Source organism: Lithobates pipiens, unplaced genomic scaffold (assembly GCF_037356315.1).
Source record: "Lithobates pipiens isolate NorthernLeopardFrog02 unplaced genomic scaffold, aLitPip1_a1.2 Scaffold_13, whole genome shotgun sequence".
Lineage (NCBI taxonomy): Eukaryota > Metazoa > Chordata > Amphibia > Anura > Ranidae > Lithobates > Lithobates pipiens.
This window is the reverse complement of record NW_027507718.1, coordinates 248893029-248915373: the sequence shown is the minus strand read 5'-3', so window position 1 is coordinate 248915373 and position 22345 is coordinate 248893029. Positions and strand designations below refer to the sequence as shown.

Here is a 22345-nt window from a genome sequence, read left to right as displayed (position 1 = left end):
ACTTTTACTATAAGGACACTTACCTATTCAGGTATCCAGTGTTGTTGTCACCAGAGCAGATTCTTCAATCGGCTTCAGCTCCAGGTGAAACTGATAGTGAAGACTTGTGGCTTCACAGCCATTTTCTCACTGGGCATGCGCGAGCCGTGATGCTCTTTTGTGAATGATCCCGGGACAGGTGATGTGTCCTAGAAGGCTGGGGGGGGGTTTAGGCAAACTTTTGCTCGGATTGCCTCAGTGATCTGGCTGGAAGTGGGAATGGGGAGGATGTAAACAAGCAAAACTTTTCCTTTTGGGTGAAGTTCTGTTTTAAAACCACCCTCTTTCCAGATTGAAAATGCTGCTGTCCATTGATCCTCCATTCAGAAGAATGACACCCTAAGACAGGTGAAATTAGTGGAAAAAATAGCCTAAAATAGAAGAAAATACAGCCACCTCATTTAAGATTTGGTGAGCTACACTATATTATATTTTTGTTTTGGGGTTTACATTTACTTTAAAGGGGTTGTAAATCCTCGTGTTTTTTCACCTTAATGCATCCTATGCATTAAGGTAAAAAAAACACTTGGCAGTGATAAGCCCCCCCCCCCCCGTTTTTACTTAACTGACTCCCTTCATCTCCTTGGCAGGGATGCGCTGTCCTTCTCTCCACAGGGTCCCTGTTGATTGATAGCAGCGCAGCCATTGGCCTCCGCTGCTGTCAATCAAATCCAATGACGCGGGGGGCAGGGCTGGGTCTGGCATTCGTGTCTATGCCCCCCCGGGAGAGCACTTCTCCTAGGGGGTTATCTGATGTTTCGGAGGGGCTGTCGGGGGGGACCCCAGAAGACTGTGTTCGGGGCCACAAAATGAGCTGCACAGTGGAGGCACGTATGATATGTTTCTTATTTAAAAAAAAAATCAAAAAAAAAAATCGAACCCTTAAAATCACTTTAAAGCCTTGTACACACGGTCGGAGAATCCGTTGGAATGTGTCCTATCGGACCGTGTCGTCAGATAATCCGACTGTGTGTGGTATGCATCGAACTGATTCCGTCCAAATCTCCGTCGGACCCAATTTTCACAGAATGTTGGAAATATTTCCCGACCAACTGGTTTGATCGGACATACTGCCCAAGTGCCACGCATGCTCAGATCAAATTCCTACATCAAAGCTATTGGCTACTAGCCTGAATGTAGTCCCATCGTAAGGAAATTACGTCATCACGTTCTGAAAGATCGGACTTTTCGACAACTTAGTCCAACTGTGTGTATGCAACAGTTTCGGACACAATCCGTCGGACACAATCCGACGGATTTGGTTGGCAGAATCTCCGACCGTGTGTACAGGGGCTAAGGCTCCTTTCACACTGAGTCTGCTGATAGATCCACCTGCTCACCAGGGAATCTCTCTGCTGAGCTGGTGGATGACAGTTCCGTGTCTCACTCCGCTGATGCAGAGCGGACATCGACATAGCCCGCAGTTCTCTATGGGACTGTCAGATGGAAATGGGCTACCTGCCCATTTCCATCTGTTGTTCGATCAGATCTGCTAGACAAATGTGTTTTCCTGGAGTGTTTATGGTCAAAGTAGAACTATGGGTAAAACTTCTTCCTTCTTTTTTTTTTTTTTCATTTTGGATGAAGTAAAGGAGGATTAAAACCTATTGTATTTTTACATTGCCAATTTCTCCCTTCACTTCCTGTCCCATAGCCAAACAGGAAGTGGGAGAAAATCCCTGGGAATTACTTGGTGCCCCCCAGGTCACTAGAAGATTGGAAGAGTTCCCTTCTATTAAGTTAGACTTTTAGGGTCAAATTGTTTCTGTACTAGCATAAAACCCTAGAAAGGGGGGTAAACTCAACAAGGACCTAGAAACATGAGCAGTTCTAACTGAACCGTAAGACTGAGTCCTGATTCACACCAATGCGACTCAACAGTTCAAAGTCGGATGACAAGTCACACCCCATTTGTGGGAATGGAACCTTTTTCAAATTGCTGCGACTCAAGTTGTAGTGACTTTGACAAAAGGTCTGTGCACTATTTCTGTGCGACTTGCATTAACATCTATTAAATGAAGTTGCACAGATATCAGCAGGTTCCACGTGAAATCGCACAGAGTAGCACAACTTGAAAACCGCACTGGTGTGAACCAGGGCTGAGGGAGAGAGTTAGGGCTAGAAATGCCTTTTGGGGAGAACTCTCCTAATGGCAAGACGTTAGGAGCACAAACCTTAACAAGTCTCAATCTGTCATATAACATTTGGAAAGATGACTTGCGGAATGCTTGATATAACATGTAATTGCCTTGAAAATATAGGAAATCATGTGAGACTTTGCCCTTACAATGGGAGGTGATGTAACAGCAGTTCAACAATACAGAAGATGATGCACATTTCTACATGAATATATGGCTGAAGGCTTGTCTTCTACAAGTAGCATTTACTCATATGTTATGGAATGTTCTAGGTTTCTAGAACGTCGTACAGCATAAGCAAAAATCAATAGCCTTAGTTATAGACTGATGCCAAATTCCGAATTGACATGCTAATGAGCACGTGCTTTTCATATTACTATGCAATGGCGTGCTGTTTCTCTTTTTATCTATTTTTCTTGAAGAATGCATTGTTTATTTTTATATTGTATAGCTTGGCTAGAAATTGTTACTGCTTTTACAGTATAACACAAAAGAGCCATTGGGGGTCTGTACTCCTGTTTGTTATACCAACTCTTGCTGGAAATGCTTATCTTAAAAAATAAAATAAAAATTGTAATCAGAATGTTTTTAACTTGAAAATGTTGATTTCATTGCGGATTAAACGCTTTATTTTAATTTTCTTAGTGGGGGGAGGGCGTTCATTGAGTCCGATAAAATGAAAACCGGTCTTGTGTGTGATAGGCACAGGAGTGAAAAACATTTAGCATTTGGCACTTAGACTTTATACACAAGGGGATTTCTTGCATCTGAGATGCATTTTTAGTTTCATTCAAAGCCCTGGGATTTGAACACTCCTGTAATGAAGTGTTTGTCAAGGCTCAAAAAAAAACACATGCAGTACATCTCTGCAATAGGTGCACATTTGCCCATGTTTTATCTTTCTTATAGACCCTGCAAATACAAAAAATAGCTATTAATGTTCCAGAAATGCTTTTGGCTCTGCCTGCACAGCCTTTTCATCTATTCGCCGAACAAGGAGTAGAGAGACTAGGAGTCTCCTCTTGCCACCACAAGGGACTTGTCGATCTCAAAGAAGCACAAGTATGGTGATGTCATCATTCTTGTAGCTCTTTATTACTTCCTCCAGCCCCGTATCCAAAAGGTTCCTATAGTGGTACCTTGGATTACGAGCATAATTCGTTCCAGAAGAATGCTTGTATTCCAAAGCACTCGCATATCAAAGTACGTTTCCCCACAGAAGTCAATGGGCGAAACGTGTCAACGTAGTTTCCAGCCAACGGCTTAACCAGTGACTCCATTTCCTGCCTCCGTGGAACGTGCGCTAAATGAGCAGCAACCGCGGAAGTCTTTTCTGAGTTTTCTTTCATCCTTCAGTTTGTGGAGTGTGGTATTCCCATATTACCAAGTACCCATCAAACGTTTCACCCTTGGAACTTTTACATCACCAGTGTTTGCGGCTGTCTACTTGTTTGACTCTTGGACTGAAAAGTTGAGGATTCTTCTTGTTTGGTGAGTGGTCTCTTAAGGGGGATACACTTTATGCACTTCTATTAACTTTGGACTTATTTAAATGACATTCGGTTATTTTTAGAAACTTTATCATTTATTCATTTTGTTCACTTATTTCCACATGCTCCTACTTGTTTACTGTACCTCAGTACAGACCTGCAGCTAGAGTCTTAATGTGTTCCTAAACCCACAATAGTAAAATCAGTCTGTATATGCAGTAATGCATGCTTGTTATACTCACTGTGGAACTTAAAAGGTTAATCCTCTGCATTGCATAGAAAGGCTGTTTGATCCTGTATGCACAGATTCTTCCCCTCCTGCCAGTGGCGTAACTTGAACCTTCAGGGCTCCAATGCAAGAAACCTTGAAGGCCCCCCTGACCCCCGGACAGGGCCCTTTCCTCCGAGCGTGGTAGCGGAACACCAGGGCCCGGTCACAAGTGGGTGGCTGCATATAAAGGAACCGATTTCTCCATTTCCCCCTCCTCCTCTCCCTCCCACAAGCATTCAGCGCCCTTGAAGTATACCCCTAGGTGAATGGGGCTGCACTGCAGTTGTAGCATAGTGATGATGCCTTTAAGAGCATGAGGCTGTATATGCTGCAATATTTAAATTTTTGGTAATATTCCTTTATCCCATTGTTTTGCAAATGTACGTACACTACAAACTGTATGATTTGAATCGGTTCTGATATAGCTGTTTTACTAACTTGACAGCGTATTATTCTAAATAGGAAACCTTCATTTTCTTTGCAAATATTAAAGATTTTAACTACCAGTAAGAATACGTTTTTACATTTAAAGAGATCCATCAAGGCAGCGCCTGTTAGCGGGCATCCGCTCACCTGCTGCCGCCCCATTAAAATGGATGAGACTGTCGGTGAGTCAACAGCAGGTCAGAGGAGGAGCTGCTGCGGGACAGACATGATGGTTGCTCTTTTAAAAAATATGATTTAAAGCGGGAGTCCGCCGGGACTCCACGTTTTTTTTTTTTTTTTTATTTTTTATTTTTTTAAAGTCAGCAGCTACAAATACTGCAGCTGCTGACTTTTAAAATAGTGACACTTACCTGTCCAGCGTGCCCGTGATGTCGGCACCCGAAGCTGATCTCTAGATCGACACTCGAGTGCTGCCGCCGCCATCTTGGGTATGGGAATCAGGAAATGGAGCCTTTCGGCTTCATTTCCCGGTTCCCTACTGCGCATGCGCGAGCCGCGCTGCGCAATGAGGACGGTCCCCGCTGCCTCTGGGATCTGTGTGTTTCCCAGCAGGCAGCGGGGCACTTGCGGAAGGGGGCGGGTACATTACGCCCCTTTCCGCAGAGAGCTAGCCGGAAGTGGGTGCAGTTACCTGGATTATCCAGGTAACTGCACCCCCCTCCCCCCTGAAAGGTGCCAATTGTGGCGCCGGAGGGGGGGAGGAATCCGATGAGCGGAAGGTCCATTTTAGGGTGGACCTCCGCTTTAAATTGAGTTGATCTAAGTCAAGCCTTTTTACTAGTGTTTTAAATCAAATCAACCCTGGTTTATAGTGGCAGTATTTTAATGTAAAAAGATGATTTATAAGCTGTGTGTGTGGGGGGGGGGGGTGAACTATATTCATATCACTGGGTTTAGTAACACTTTAAGCTGTGTATGGCCAGCATTAGAATTCAGCTTGCCATCCACATATTTTAGATGCATAGAGGAATCCTCATGCTGCACTTATATTCTGGCAGCTGGACTAATCTGCTGCCAAAATACTGATTCAATGAAAATATACTGACAGTCGCGGTTGGGAGGAGTCCGTCACTAGATCACTGGTTCCTGCTGAACCACCCAAATTTTGGCTAACTTTAGAATATTTTGACTACTGAAAACTGTTCTGATGGCTTCTCTTGTTGCTGCATTATTGATGTATGATCCCTGCTATTATCTAAGCCTATTACAGAAAATAAACCTTAATATATTTTCATCGTAGTGTGTATTGTAACATAGAAATATAGAAAAGTGATGGCAGCAATTTCTAAGCATAGACTACACTTTCCGTAAAATAACACTTTATAAGATTTGTTTTAAACCTTCCTGTCCTGTCCCGTGTTCTTGATTTTGGTTGAAAAAAACACTACTGAACCTTATTCACCTCCTCCATATATTTAACCACTTCAATACAGGGCATTTTCATCCCGTTCCTGCCCAGGCCAATTTTCAGTTTTTAGCGCTATGACAGTTGCGAGGTCATGTAACACTGTACCCATATGAATTTTTTATTTTTTTTCCCCCGCAAATAGAGCTTTCTTTTGGTGGTATTTGATAACTTCTGAGGATATTTATTTATTTTTTGCGCTATAAACAAAAGAGTGAGAAGTTGTTGTTCCCCCCACCCCCCAATTATTTTTTTTCTCTCAGTTTAGGCCGATATGTATTCTACATGTTTTTGGTTAAAAAAAATGTCAATATGCAATATTGATTGGTTTGTGCAAAAGTTATAGAGCCTACAAAAAAGGGTATAGATTTATGCTGCTTTTTTAAAAAAAAATTTTTTTTTTTTATTGTGACTTTGAAATTGCGGCGGACCTATCGGTCACTTGACACTATTTTGAAACCATTCACATTTACACAGCGATCAGAGCTATAAAATGCATTAATTACTGTATAAATGTCACTGGCAGGGAAAGAGTTAAAACTAGGGGCGATCAGGGGGTTAAATGTGTTACCTAGGGAGTGATTCTAGCTGTGGGGGGATGGGACTGACTTGGGGAGGAGATCGATCGGTGTCCCTATATACAAGCAACACATGATCGGTCTCCTCTCCCGACAGTACATGGATCTGTGTGTTTACACAGATCCACGGTCCTGCTCAGTAACAAGCGATCACCCCGCGGTCATCGCTCCCACTGGGCACGCCCACTGCCTCCTCCGTGATGCGGCGGGCGCATGCCCCACCAATACCGCCGGGAAGCCGAGGACATCATATGATGCCTGCGGACGTCCTACGTCTATGGGCAGGTAGGGACGTGGTTAAAGGTGTCAATCATGTCTCCCCTTTCCCTTTGTTCCTCTAGAGCAGGCATGTCCAAAGTCCGGCCCGCGGGCCAATTGCGGCCCGCAGTCCGGTTTTAAACGGCCCGCCTGGTTATTTAAACATATACATCTTTTGTGGCCCCCGGCGATCTCCCAGCGCCGGGGTCACAAAAGATATATATAGTCCAGCTGCCTTGGAGGGAGGAGGCAGGACGAGTGCCGTGCACACAGGCTGAGAATTTCCTGTGTACATGGCAGCTGTAATAGGAAGTCCCATCTCTGCCATTGGACGACTGTTCTGTCCATCAGAGGAGGCGGGACTTTCTCTTAAAGGGGCCGTTGTGTAAACAGGAAATTCTGTAGGATGTCTTTGGCGCTCGTCCTGCCCTCCATGGCTGCACTGATGGTAATGGTGCCTGCATTCCTGGCAATTGCAATTGTGGGGCTGCATTCCTGGCAATGGTGAGTGAATTCCTGGCAATGGTGGCTGCATTCCTGGCAATGGTGGCTGCATTCCTGGCAATGGTGGCTGCATTCCTGGCAATGGTGGCTGCATTCCTGGCAATGGTGGCTGCATTCCTGGCAATGGTGGGTGAATTCCTGGCAATGGTGGGTGAATTCCTGGCAATGGTGGGTGAATTCCTGGCAATGGTGGGTGAATTCCTGGCAATGGTGGGTGAATTCCTGGCAATGGTGGGTGAATTCCTGGCAATGGTGGCTGCATTCCTGGCAATGGTGGCTGCATTCCTGGCAATGGTGGCTGCATTCCTGGCAATGGTGGCTGCTTTCCTGGCAATGGTGGCTGCTTTCCTGGCAATGGTGGCTGCTTTCCTGGCAATGGTGGCTGCTTTCCTGGCAATGGTGGCTGCATTCGTGGCAATGGTGGGGCTGCATTCGTGGCAATGGTGGGGCTGCATTCGTGGCAATGGTGGGGCTGCATTCGTGGCAATGGTGGGGCTGCATTCGTGGCAATGGTGGGGCTGCATTCGTGGCAATGGTGGGGCTGCATTCGTGGCAATGGTGGGGCTGCATTCGTGGCAATGGTGGGGCTGCATTCGTGGCAATGGTGGGGCTGCATTCCTGGCAATGGTGGGGCTGCATTCCTGGCAATGGTGGGGCTGCATTCCTGGCAATGGTGAGTGAATTTCTAGCAATGGTGGGGCTGCATTCGTGGCAATGGTGGGTACATTCCTGGCAATGGTGGGCGCTGCATTTCTAGCAATGGTGGGCGCTGCATTTCTAGCAATGGTGGGCGCTGCATTCCTGGCACAAGTGGGCGCTGCGTTCCTGGCACAAGTGGGCGCTGCGTTCCTGGCACAAGTGGGCGCTGCGTTCCTGGCAATTGTGGGTCTGCAGATGGGCACTGACCCTTATTTTGCTTCAGTTCTTTATTTAAAATTAAAAAATTTTTTTCCTGAAGCTTCCCTCTTAAAGTGAAGGTGCGTGTTATACGCCAAAAAATACGGTGTATCCAAAAAATACACTTGAGTTCATTTCTTCACCACACACAGCCACAAAGGCAAGAGAATTCTTGTTGGGTAGTGTATTAGTGCTCGGCCGAACACACTTAGACCGAATTTTAATGGTTCAAAGAATGTCAGGCAAAATGGTCAGCCCTCGAGCATGTTCAGTTTATCAAATCTGGCCCTCTTTGAAAAAAGTTTGGACACCCCTGCTCTAGAGTCTAGACTTTCCATATTAGGTTCCTGAAGTCGCTCTCAATGTGTTTTATCCCCTTATTTATGTATTTATATGTGTTTTATCCCCGTTTTTGTTACCTGTCTCTGGAGTCGTTTATAGAATGTGTGCTGTCTTGGTAATAAAAAAAAAAAAAAAAAAAAAAAAAAGGTACAGTTACACACTGGCAATAGGCTCTAACTTTAGTATTTAAAATGCATTGAATGTCTAAAGAGATCCCTCTTATGTGAACCCTGTTCTGCGGCAATATATTGCTATTTTTTATTCTTTTTAGCACATATCACAAGCAGACAAGCGGTGTCTCTTAGGCATATTACTGCATACTCATGATTAGCAGACATCTCCTTCCAGGTTGCCAAGTTATCCTTTTAATTACAGACTCGCATGAATTATGCAGCTTCTGTGGCTGATGAAATCCGGCAATGCACTGACTTTAATGGAATCTGTTACAGAGCAAAGTTCTTGTCAGAGAAAGGCACAGGGCAGTGAAGCTGAACCTTACGGATGTCCTGCAGAGAAAGGTCACTCCCATATGAGGCTTCTCATACAGTTTTTCATTTTTCTGGCACGTTCTGTTAATGCAGTTAGTCTGTATTTCTTTATTTGTATAAGCGTTTGATTAAAGAAACATTTAGCAGAACTGGTTTCCCATTTATTTATTCCTAGACATGAAAATATATTTCTACTGAGCAAGGAATGGTTAGAACCTCCAAGCTTTTTTTTATTTTTATTTTTTTGTTTTGCCGCCTGTGTACCATTAGGGAACTTTACATAGTTACATAGTAGGTGAGGTTGAAAAAAGACACAAGTCAGAGTCCAACCTATGTGTGTGTCAGTATTACATTGTATATCCCTGTATGTTGTGGTTGCTCAGGTGCCTATCTAATAGTTTTTCTAAACTATCGATGCTCCCAGCTGAGACCACCACCATCCTTGCCACTTTTACAGTAAAGAACCCTCTACGTAGTTTAATGTTAAACCTCTCTTCTTCTAATTTTAATGAGTGACCACGAGTCTTGTTAAACGCCCTTCTGCGAAAAAGTTTTATCCTTGTTGTGGGGTCACCAGTACAGTATTTATAAATTGAAATCATATAACCTCTCAACGGTGGCAGAATAAATTTAAAATTTTATCATTTTTGATACTGAAGCCAACTCCTTTTTTGAAGTCAAGTTCTGCATAATTCTTGAATATTCTAATGTTTTGGATAGTTTATCATGTATTTCATAGTGATGTATGCTGGCTGCAATATAGTTTCCACATGATGGCACAGACTTATCTATGCTACACTGCCTTTACAATAACCAACTGATCCGTCTCAGTGTTGTAATACGTAGCAGGCCCTGGTACTTTCTGTCTGTGCATAAATAATGTATGCACAGACAGGAGGTAACAACCCGTTTATGTATGCACAGACAGAAATAAATGAATAAGGTTAGAATCCCTATTGCATGGTAAGCATGTAATCACTTATTTTATATTTATTTTTTTCTCACATGAGCAAAGGGCATAAAATGAGCAAAAAACATGGGATAGCTGGGTAACCCTGTACAGAGAACTAGTGCTGTGGTAATGAGGCTTATTTTAATGTCAAGCCTTTTTTTTTTTTTTTTTTTTTTTTTTTTTTGTTTATAGGTCCCATACGTGCCTGTTTTTTTTTCTTTTTCCTATTTATACTTTGTGTTGTGCAAAGCAGCTACTCCCATCAGTTTGACCTGCGTTCCTGAAGTTTCTTTGCTGGGAATGTGGCCTGTACAGTTCTGAGCTGGTATCCAGACCAGAAAAGAACTATGCAATATGTTCTGCTTACATTACTAAGTTATACAATTGTGTTGTGGCTGTTTATAAGCTGTCATTTATTTTTCTCTGCAGTTTTCTCTTTTTCTGCTAGTTTTTTTTCTTTTAGTCCAAGAACAAGTGCAACATAACAGAGTTTATTAAACCAGACCTGCACGGAAGTATCTGGCCCTAGGTGGTTGAGTTGCCATAACTGGAGAGTGCAACATTTGTTGCAGCTCTGCATAGAAACCAATAGTGGTGCACCAAAATGAAAAAGTCTAAAACAAGAAATTCAGGATGTACTTGACCAAGACCAACATTTTAAGCTTTTTTAAAATATGTATATTTTAAAGCGGAGTTCCACCCAAAGGTGGAACTTCCGCTCATTTGTCTCCGACCATCGTCGCCCCCCCCCCCATCCTCTGGTGCCACATTTGGGGGAAGGGGGAGCGGATACCTGACAGGTACCGTGTTCCCACTTTTGGCCGTGGCGCATTGGATCAGCAGCTTGGCTCTCTCCTCCCTCCCCCGCCTCGGGGCCAGTAAGAGTGCATCTGTGCCTCGTGCATGCGCAGTAGGGACCCAGCGTGAAGCCGTAATGCTTCACCACCGGGTTCCTTTTACCTGCAATAGCGGCGGCAACACCTGGCAGCTGATGGAAACAGCTGCAGTGCCAACATCACTGGACTCCAGGGCAGGTAAGTGGCCTATTATTAAAAGTCAGCAGCTGCAGTATGTATAGCTGCTGCTTTCAACTTTTGCAGGGGTGGGCGTACCTCCGATCTGTTGCAGTGATTTTGCACAGAGCAGCCTGGATCCTGCTATTCTCGGATCCCTCTTCGCTGTTGCTGGCCCCTACTTCCTGTCGAGTTCCCCCACAACAAGCAGCTTGCTATATGGGAACACCCAAGCCGAGTCACAGCTCCATGTGTCCATTCAGACATGGAGCCACGACCCAGCCCTGCCCCCTCTCTCCCCTGATTGGCTCCTGCGGTTGTCAAATTAAGTTAGCCATCCAGGATTCTCCTCCTGATTGGTAAAGACACTCGTGGACATCACTGGAGAGAGATGGGGTGCTGGGCAGGCTGCTACACACAGAAGGTTCTATGCATTAAGATAAAAATCCTTCTGACTTTACAACTCCTTTAAGTTTTAAGAGGCACATGCCATTTTAAAGCTGGATAAAGGATAGTTCACATTTTTTTTTCCATATCCTTGTCCATGCTGAAAACGAGACTACCTAAAGTGGCATGGAAATTCTTGAACGGGGAATAACTTCCCATATACATGGCTATGGTCTATCTAGTCCATGGTCAAACCTTGTTTCTGACCATGCGGGGACTTGCTCATTTGATTTTTTTTTTTTTTTTTTATAGGACGAATTCTGTACTAATTAAATGAAAATGGATGTTATGGTAATAAGAAAAATTTTCTGTGTCTGGACAATAGATATTCGCTCTCGAAAGCAGTGTACTAATAAACAGAAACTCAAACTGCTGTTCCGAATACGGATATTTTATCAGCTTTTCTAATAGCGTGTACTAAGCTCAAGTATCTGCTTTCTTTTTACTTACACTTTCATTGATGATATATTTCTCATTATACTAATGGCCTGCTGTAGGCTTTCATAAATTGAAGCCAGACTGTCATTTGTTTGCCCCTATAGTCCCCTTGCCCATTCACAACATTTCATATTCTGTGAACCATTTTTGTTTGTTCCTGAGTTCCTAAACGCTGTTCTCGTTAGGATAACAAGTGGTTTCACAGCCTGTGGCGATATTTGTGCGATTGGCATCAATCTTATGAAGTATTCTCTCTGAAGTCCCTTTCTAGCCTAACCTCAGAAGTGCCTGCTCTGTGTACGGCTAGGAATTGAGAACTTTCATCACACGTGAACAGATAGTCATGCTTTCTCACGTGTCCGGTCCACTGGTCTATCACAGCATTGTACACTCTCTCCATTGTATGCTGCTCCTGTATTTAAGCGTCTACATTCTTACCCAGCATACAAGAGAGGTATTGGTAATAATGGTCATATTTGTAGCCAAATGATCATCATAAAAAAGGCACAACATAATTATCATTCGGCACACGTTCTGTCCATGGTTGTAGACCTTAGTTTCCATTATTTCATGCAGATCCTCTATTCATATATGCATTATCCCAGAGATAATCTGCTATCTTTAACAGTAGCGGAAGTGCGCAGAGACAGATTTACATTCACCTAAGTAGTATTATACATTATCTTATCAGTCGTATTAAATGCTTAATGCATTATGTGGCCGCTGATGCATTTTCTGATGTTTCACTGAGGTTATTACACAACTTGTTCAGCAACTTCATGGTAATCTCCACTCAGGCATATGCGTTTTACATAGAGAAGCAGATTTGGAATTTCAGATTAATGCATTCATTTTAATCAATGGTCGGGAGGCAAGTTACCATGTTGCTAAAAAACATGTAAAGAGGAGGAAAAAAAGGCAGCTTAATAAAATGTATGTATTTTTAGCAGCAGAGACTCCTTACAGGCAATCTATCCTGTCATGCAGAGCTACTGCCGTACCTACAGTCTTCAACACCCAACACGGTATTGGGTTTGTTTGCAGCTCTGGATGGGCACACTAAGGGTGCATTTGCACCCCAGCAGGGGTTTCCCTCAATTAGATGCCACTCGCATGTAATCTCTTATGCAGCGATCACATGCTCTTAATGGAGGGAGTCTTTGTCCAGGGCCTTTCACTTGGTGGGACTGTCTACAGCAGTTGATCACAGAAACCCACCCACGTTTGGGTTCTTGCATCTAAATGGAGAGTAGGTGCATTCTCAGGTGTGAATGTACCCTAAAGCTAGCCATACACTGTTAAGCAGACCATAGATGGAACTCTATTTTCAACTATTAACATAGTCGGTGTTGATGGAGGAATTCCTTCCGCAGAGCTATTGTTTTCTCCCAGTGGGGGGAGCAGGGAGCCATCCCCGCTATGATTGCTGCTAGAATCTATAATCGTATGTAAAATCCAAAAGGCTATTTGTACTGAAGTTGATAAATCTATCAAGTTCGGTACATTCAGCCTGCCCATATGTGGTTTGGATCTCCGCTGGTACCTGTTGAACTGGCCAAGATTCAAACTGACCGTGACTGGCTTTAGTGTAACGGATTCCTCCATTCACGCACATCCTAAGCCGAGGTGGATAAAGGAATTCCCATTCTATCTCACTCTCCCCCCGCCTGGAAAATGTATTGTGACAGCAGGGCCTGCCCTTGTCAGAATACATTGATCAGCGTCTGCAGCCTTTATATTCCTTTGACAGAAGTTAAAGTGACTGTAAAGGAGAAGCACTTTCCCGAGGGGGTTACCTTGTGGACGCGCTCCCGAGTCCAGCAGGACTTGGCCCCACCCCCCGGGTGCCAGGGTCATTGTATTTGATGTACAGCAGCGAGAGTTAGTGGCTGCACTGCTATCAATCTATCCAGTCAAGACCCGGGAGCCTGTGGAGAAAGACAGCGTGTCCCGCCAAAGAGATTAAAGGATTCAGGTAAGTAGAACAGGGGGCTGGGGGGGGGGGGGGGGGCGGTGACTGCCAGGTGTTTTTTCACCTTGATGCATTAAGGTGAAAAAACACAAACATTTACAACCCCTTTAATCAAACTATTGACTTCTGTGTTGCATGAATGGCCATGCACAGGTTAAAATCTCTGCTGAACTGTATGCTTTTTGATGAGTGTATATGCCCAGCTTAAGGATGCAGGCATCCGACATACCTAGATGTCTTGAATGATGAACATTCTAGTAGTGGCTGGAAAGAGCATAGATCAGACTGGTATGTACTGGAAATACATACCAGTATGTATTTCAAGTGTTTCTAAAGGATACCTTGGTTTATGTTTATTTTTTTTTTTTTTTTTTTTTTTTTTTTTTTTTCCTGACGGTATTACTTTAGGTTGAAAATGCAGTTAACCTACAGCAGGGGCCAGCAACCTTTTTCCACTTAAGGGCCGGATTCAATATATGTAAATGCATGGAGGGCTGCATTCACCTGCTAATAAGTGATGGTACAGGTGTACCTCACTTTAAGGTGCTTGCCTAATACAAAGCCAGTTCACCTTGAGGGAGCATTTGGCTGAGGATTCTGATTTTACTCCCCCATCCTGGCACCCAAAGGTGGCTGACGGCCAGCATGGTCTAGAGATGGGGGTTCCTGTCCCTACAGAAAATTGGTCCCTGTCCCCAGGGGTGATAGGGTTCCTGATAGGGCCCCACTTCACATCACTCCCATAGTGTCCTCTGCACCCCACACACACACACTGTATAGGTAGAACTCTCTCTTACCTTACAGTGTGGCAGTGGGACCCTATACTACCTGGAATATTGCTGGTTTACTCCAGATTTTGGAGAGAAAGGCACACTGATTGCACAGCTGTGTGCTGGGCTATTTAGTTGTGACTTGACTGGCTCAGGGCCCCACCCAACAGACAGGAGGTCTGTGCACGGGAGTCAGGTGGACTCCCGTTCCTTTGAGAGGAGTCAGAGGCTGCATGGGGACAGCCAGGGCATGCATGTCTGCAGGACGCAGATGTAGTCTGTGACTGAGAAGCAAGGAGCTGATGGTGAGTAAGCTATAAGAGAGCTTGACTCTAAGGAGTAGACCTAAGGCCTTACCTGGGGGCCGGAAGCAGCCATATGGCAATAGAGTAAGCCAGGAGGTTGAAATATTCTGATTGAGCAAGACACAGTAATGGTGGAACCTCCTGCGAGGGTTACTGATGTCTTTTATGAACTTTTCCATTCTTTTAAATAAAAGTGGACTACCGGGCCTTTTAAAAATGAGTTTTGGACTGGTGCACTCATTGAAACGGCATCTACCGCTTAAATCTGATCACCCCAATCTTACAACTGGTGTACAGCAGAGCAGAGATTGGCTAGTATTGCAGGGCTGGAAGGGGACGGGAACTGCTGAAGTTAACTTTTTACATAAACAGGCTGGAGATTGGTTGCTTGGATTGCCCGGCAACCAGTCACCTGCTTTTTAATGTGAAAAGTTAACTCCAGCAGTTCCCGCCCCCATCCAGCCCTGTGATACTGGCCGCTGTCCAATGAAGAAGAGAGTGCCAAAAATGTCTGTGGGTCGGGTGCAGCACATGGGCCATAGGTTGCTGACACCTGAAATAGAGATTTGTGAACGATTTACTTGCCATAGAATTTCTTACTCTGTTCACTAACTCGTGATTCACACACAGCTTTTACTTTGCACAGACAGGCAAGCGATACCCGTTTCTTAAGATTTGCAAGTTTTGGGGTTACCTCCCCACCTTCTGCCTTCTCGCGATACTTTAAATCGGCATCACCACCCCTTGCCTGAGAGCAGAGAGGTGAGCCAGGAATCGATATACCCTGAACCAGGATGTGCTCATCTTCCTGGCTTTACGGTGTTGCAGGTGTAAACAGATGACCTCTAATTGGCCTGCCAAAAGATGTATCTAATTTTTGCATTGCTTTTAAGGCTATTTTATAGCGGAGGTCTGTCCACCCCTGCAAAAATAAAAAGCCAGCAGCTACACTTACTGCAGCTGCTGACTTAATAATAAAGGACACTTACCTGTCCTGGAGTTCAGCGATGTCAACATTGCAGCTGATGCTTTCATCAGCTGTCGGTTGCTGCCACCGACATTGCGTGTAAGGGAATCCGACATAGTAGCCTTAAGGCTTCATGCCAGAAACAATACTGCGCATGCGTGAGGCTCTGCTCCGCTCTCCTATTGGCTTGGTGGCAGGAGGAGGAGGGAACCGAGCTGCTGGTGTAATTCGCTGGGGCCTGGACTCCCGGAAGTAGGGACAGAATACCTTTTTCAAAGGCGGTTATCAGCGCCCCCCCCCCCAAGGTGCTAAATGTGCCACTGGGGAGGGGGCGACAAATGAGCGGCAGTTTCACTTTTGGTCGGACCTCCGCTTTAAGGCTATTTTTTTTATGGTTCAGTGTTCTATTACCCTGTTAGCAAGGTTTAGTGGGGTTGATTTACTTAAACTGGAGAGTGCAAAATCTGTTGCATTTGTGCATGGTAGCCAATCGGCTTCTAACTTCAACTTGATCGATTAAATCTTTGATAAAAAACCTGCAGGCTGATTGGTTGCTATGCAGAGCTGCACTAGATTGTGCGCACTCCAGTTTTAGTAAATGGATGCCACCAGTGTATTGGGAAGGAAACTAGTTTACGAAAACCTGAAACCAGAGTGGAAATGTTGTAGCTAAATGGTAATTTTGTTAAATGGCATATAATTTTCATACAAATATATACTTTTGTAGTCTAGTTGTGTTAAAAACTAGTAATAATCCTATGGTTTATGACATTAAAATTACATTGGCCTACTTCTTACAACAGGCATCTTGAACTGACCCTGTAACCTGCCTTTACTTGAAATGAACAGGGTGGAGGTTGAATGTATTGTTCATGTTGCGTACTTTTGCCTCCAGCATAAAGCTCAGACAATACCAGCTGCATTGACCTCTTTTTACTTGGGGTGGCTTCTTGCACTGAAATGTATGGATATGAGGAGAGTCTGGAAGAATGGAGTCAATTTTTATTTTTTTGTAATGTAATCATGTTTGTATGCTCCCTGTTTATTAGGTGAGGACATCTCAAATTGCAGGTGTAAAAGATGTAGGCTGAGAAGCTTTATTTTTTTTATTAATAATGTTGGTAATAGATCTGAGACCTATCAAATGGACACGTTTGGCTATTCTGCCCACTTCCTCCGTTTTTATAGAAGCTAGACCATATGCTATAACATGTTTTCTGTGAATGAAGGAGGGGTCAGAAAGGGTGGGCATAGTTGGTACTCCTAATTGGTGCATATGACTGGTCCCTTGCCTCTGAGCCAGCAGGTCAATGGTCACATCAGATTACTAAATTTGACCCATCCGAACCAAATAAGTTCATCTTGGTCTCGGATCAAACCACATGACATTGTCCCAGTAATCCATGTCCTTGGTCTGCTTGTCTTCAGCAAACTGTTTGCTGGCTTTCTTGTGCATCGTCTTTAGAAGAGGCTTCCTTCTGGGACTACAGCCATGCAGACCAATTTGATGCAGTGTGCAGCGTATGGTCTAAACACGAACAGGCAGACACTCCGGTCCTTCAACCTCTGCAGCAATGCTGGCAGCACTCATACGTCTATTTCCCAAAGACAACCTCTGGATATTATGTGGAGCATGTGCACTCAACTAATTTGGTCGACCATGGCGAGGCCTGTTCTAAGTGGAACCTTGCGAATAGTCTGATCATTTCCCGGCCTGACCGGTAAGTGCGGTAAGACCGAGAAACTCCAGCAAGTGGCAGAAGGAGGGATGACGACACTTCCTGACACTTCTAAAAGCGATCCAGTGGCTAATCCACTTCTCGGCTCGCTTTCATGAGAAATAGTGTATTGCCGACAGAAAACAAAAAAGATAGCAGGGTTAGGGCTTCAAACCTAACCCTGGTAAGCCACTTCAAAGCCGCAACTTGTATATACGTATTGCAGTGGCAGTATACAAGGAGCTCTTTTTGCTGTTAACATGCATGGTCTTATTCCTCCTGTATTGGATTGTAACTGTACTGTCTCTGTCCTCATGTTGTAAAGTGCTGAGCAAACTGTTGGTGTTCTATAAATCCTGTATAATGATTTATTCTACGAGTTGTACTTCCTCTGAGTTTATAGTCGGGCTCACGTCTGATGTAACAGGAACATAGTGTAAATAGTAATCCCATCCCTGACACACACAGCAATACAGAATGCAAGCAGGAAGCTTGCGGCGTGTGTACACTAAACCATGCACCCTGGCAGATGTCCTTGTCCTTCCTTTTTAGGTTCAAGGAGCATTGGCTAAAATAGATTGGTATTCGTGAACCGCATCATTGTGCCCCCACAATCCACCTTAACGAATGCATTACCAGAACTATGTAGAAGAAGCTTGCTCATCAGAAACATGATGTGGTGTTTTGACGTTGAGCAGCGTTCCTCCCAGCTGTATCAGTATGTTAGCGGACACTTGTATGATTGTTTGTTACATTGAGCCTGATTGAGGTTTCAGTAATCTTCCACAGCTGAGAGAATGACCTTGGCTGTGCCTGCTAAACAGAACAGCTGCAGCGTTGTTGTACCAGCGCACTAGTACAGCACTGCCAGCGCTCAACAAGTGTTGGCATGGAAAGGTTCTCCTTCAGTCATATATGTAAGTATTCTCTCTCCCTTATGGAGCCCAGGCAGTAGGTTTGTGCTTTAAAAATGCTTTACATGCATTATTATTGTATAATTAACATCAAAATGTCAATGATGCAGAATTATCGCAGTGCTGATGTGACGTTTGTGCTTGGGGAGACCGAGTAGTTCTTAATGCTCGGGTTATTATTTATTACTTTAGTGGAAACCTATCATATCCATAATACACATTTTGTTAAATAATTCATATTTAACTTGAAGACAATCCCCATGGGAGATCATTTTTGTTTTTATTGTTTTATCTGTATTTAAAAGGCATGTAAAAGCAGATAAGTATGTCAGGACAAAGGGGCTCAGCGACATATTTCGTTAATGGTGTGGCCACCGATTTTTTTCTTCTGCTTCAGTAATAACCTAAGGCTGTAAAGTAGGTATGGGTCATGTCGGATTTTGACAGCTTGTACACACACCAGCAGGTGGCATCCTGAGCTCAGGAAAACCTCCTGAATGGTCCTGGATCTAGCTTGGTACACTTAAAGCATAACTAAAGGCAAACTTTTATTTTTTTGGTTTTAGATACAGTGGAGGAGGATTAGAATGTTTGTCAGTTGTTATTGCTGTCTGTGCCTCCATTAAAGAAGAAGTACAAGCAAATAGGGCTGCCGCTAACGGTTATTTTCATAATCTATTAGTTGGCCGATTTTAATGTTTTGAGTAATCGGTTAATAACCTTAAATAAAAGTGTGGTGTATAATTTAGTTAATATGTAAAGTTAAAAAAAAATAAAAATTATTCCTAAATATCTCTATATGCAGTGGTAAATATAAATAACCAACTATATGGTTAGGGAGTAAAATCTTTAATCCACTCTGAGAATAACGGACAGAAGAGATATACTGTATATGCCATTAGAGGAGATATACTGTATATACTAATTAGAGGTTGAATCTGGTAAATATCATCAGACTAAGATACATTTTTTTTTTTTTTTTTTTTTTTATTGAAAAGGAAAAAAAAAAAGTTAGACTGTTTTGCAGGTTTTCAAACAGAACTGTAATATATTAGATAATAGAAAACTTCTTTCTTGGTCAAAGGAATTTTCAGACAGTGTATGTGGTTTTCGGTCAGAAATTACATTAGTTTTAAAACAATATTAAAAGCAAGTGAAAATTTCAAACAACATTCTTTCATTCAGCGAATGTACAGAGATTTTTTTTTTTTGTATGAATATTCTCGTCTGAAAATTGATACGGTGCACACTTATGCCCCATACACACGATTAGATTATCGGACGAATGATCATGTGTTTTTTTTATTGCATGCTAATCTCAGATCGAATCTGATGAGTTTACCAAAGTCACAAAAATTCCCACAGGACAGAAAAAAAAATCAGAAGTGATGTCATGTGCTGTAATGCATTTCTATTGCATTTTTGAACGATGGCTGTACTGGTTAAATGTAAATCCTACGATCTGGCATCATACGGAAAAAATTTCCGTGCATGTCCGATAGAATAATATCACATGAACTGTCCTGATCGGCTCTGCAAAGCTCTGTATGAACAGAAAGTGATATTTTACGTAAGATTTTCTAATCGTGTGTATGGGGCATTATGCAGTTTGCCTTTGATCTGTTTCTGCAGTGTTTTTGCTGTGCTTTTTTATTGATTATTTTCTTCATTTTTTTGCGCATGATTTTGTGGCAATTTCAGTTTTTTTATTTTTTTTTTTTGCCCAATTTGTTGGGCAGATAAAAAAAAAAAAAAAAAAAAACGAATTGCTGCAAAAACGCATTACATGCCTTTCTGCAGCTCCTCCATTGAAGTATATTGAACCAAAAAACCTTTCCAAACACTCAGCAGCTGAAAAAAGCATAGATGTGAACATTAAATGAACTGTAGTGTGTTTCTGCAAAAAGCACCAAAAAACATATAGGAACCAGGCCTAAGACTTTTAGTAACATAACAATTTTTGTACTAAAGGGCTATTTATTTATTTTTTACCCCATTCTGTTACTGGCCGATTAATCGATTATGAAATTGGTAATAATTTCATAATTGATTAGTTGTTTCGGCCCTACAACTAAAGCTTTTTTTTGGCTGTACTTCTGTGGATCACGGGAGTCCAGTCCAGTCCACTGAAGCCTGCTGTTAGCTGATGCCACAGGCCTGGTCCAGGCTGGGAAAAGATCACAACCATATGGTCAGGATCCACCCAGAGCCTGGCCTGGCACCTGGCTCAGCCTCTCGGCTCTCTGTTTAGAGCCTGGGCCAACTGCTCCAGTGTGCCAGGGGGCAGAGCAGATGGCTCTCTGTTTTCAGTCTTAGAGCAGGGGGGGGGGGGGGGGGTGCGGCCGCCCTAGATGCAGCATTCATCCATCTAGGTAAGTCTGAGTCAAAAAAAAAAAAAAAAAACTTTTTTAAGTGGTCATGAAGACAGAAGGTTTTTTTATCTTAATGCATTCTATGCATTAAGATAAAAAGCCTTCTGTACAGCAGCTCCCCTAGATATTTACCTGAGCCCCATCTCTATCCAGCAATGTTGCACAAGAGACTCTGCTGTGTGTCCTCCTCCTCATTGGCTCCTGCTGTCAATCAATATCAGTGAGCCAATGAGGAAAGACTCACAACTCCATGTCGGAATGGAGCTTAGCTCGGGTGTCCCCATAGCAAGCTGCTTGCTGTGGGGGCACTCAGCAGGAGGGAGGAGCCAGGAGCACCAAAGTGGGACCAGAGAAAACCGCTGCACAGAGCAGGTAAGTATAACATGTTTGTTTTTTATAAAAATAAGACTCATATCACTTAAACTTCTCTTTTAAAGTGGAGTTCCACCCAAAAGTGGAGCTTCCGCTTGTTGTACTCCTTGCCCCCCCTCAGGTGCCACATTTGGGGGGGAGGGGGGGGGATACCTGTCTTTCACAGGAACCTCAGTCGTGGGCATTTGCATCATCGCTGAGGCTCCCTCCTCCTTCCCCGGCGCCGGGCCAGTAGGAGAGAGGAGCTGAGCCTCGTTTATGCGCAGTATGGTTCCTGGCGTTTAGCTGTAAAGCTACACTGCTGGGTTCCCTTCCTCGCAATGGAGGTGGCATGTACCAGACAGCTGATGGAAACATCAGCTGTGATGCCGACTTCCCTGGACTCAGACGGCTTAGTGTCCGATTTATTAAAAGTCAGGTAACCTCTCTTTATCCGGTTTACCATTATCACCAAAAGTGTAAAAAAAAAGCCAAAATTTTGGGTTGTCCCCAGAAAAGTATTAGAGAAAACCTTCTAATGGGGACACTAGTTCTGGTGACCTGGGGGTCCCCAAGGAATTCCCTTTAATTTGTAGGGATTTCCTCTCCCTTACTGATTTGGCTATGGGACAGGAAGTAAAGGGAAATTCCAGCAATGGGACACAGGTGGAGAAAAAAAATCTGAATTATAAAGGCAAAACTTTTTTTTTTGTTGTACTTTAAAAGTATTTTGGAGTTTCAGGCTGACGATAAGTTTTATGTAGTCACTTGTATACGGAAAGTCATGATGCACTACAGTCTTGTTAATGTAAAAAAAAAAAATCGGTATCAAAGTGAACCTGTCTTTACTCGCCAATTAAAGGCATTCAGAAGAGCGAACATGCTGTATAGTGATTTTGCATTAGGAAGGAGCCCTTCTTTTTATTTTTTTATCGCACAGCTTTTGTAGGTGGTATGTCTTTAATGGTCCAAGCTAGCCAAGTGAGAGTAGATACAGATCTGATGGCACCTGCTTTTGGTTAACATCAAAGTAAAGGAAACGTTTGTGGTGTGTGTATGTGTGCGTGTATGTCTGGTGTACCAGCTCCTCCATCTGTTGGATGTTAATGTTGTTTTATTTTCTTGCAGCTCTCAGGAAGATGAACGTCCCATGTCCCCCTTCTTCATGAGGTAGGCTATCCATCTTTGGATTCAGATCTGCACACTAAACACATCTAATGTATTTAGCTAAAAGGTTAAAATGGAAAATGGTTTATCCTTTGATACCCT

General features: G+C 43.4%; 1 protein-coding gene across 8 annotated transcripts in view; it reads left to right on the top strand.

The window, feature by feature from the left end:
• Positions 1 to 22345, top strand: part of FAM13A (family with sequence similarity 13 member A) — a 290352-nt gene that overhangs the window by 180810 nt on the left and 87197 nt on the right. For 7 of the 8 annotated variants that reach the window (XM_077476499.1, XM_077476498.1, XM_077476500.1 and 4 more), the window contains one exon: positions 22205 to 22246. In XM_077476499.1, coding sequence (XP_077332625.1) covers positions 22205 to 22246 — 42 coding nt within the window. Of the gene's footprint in view, positions 1 to 18238; positions 18357 to 22204; positions 22247 to 22345 lie in introns of those variants that run through there. The other variant, XM_077476503.1, reaches the window with a different exon arrangement.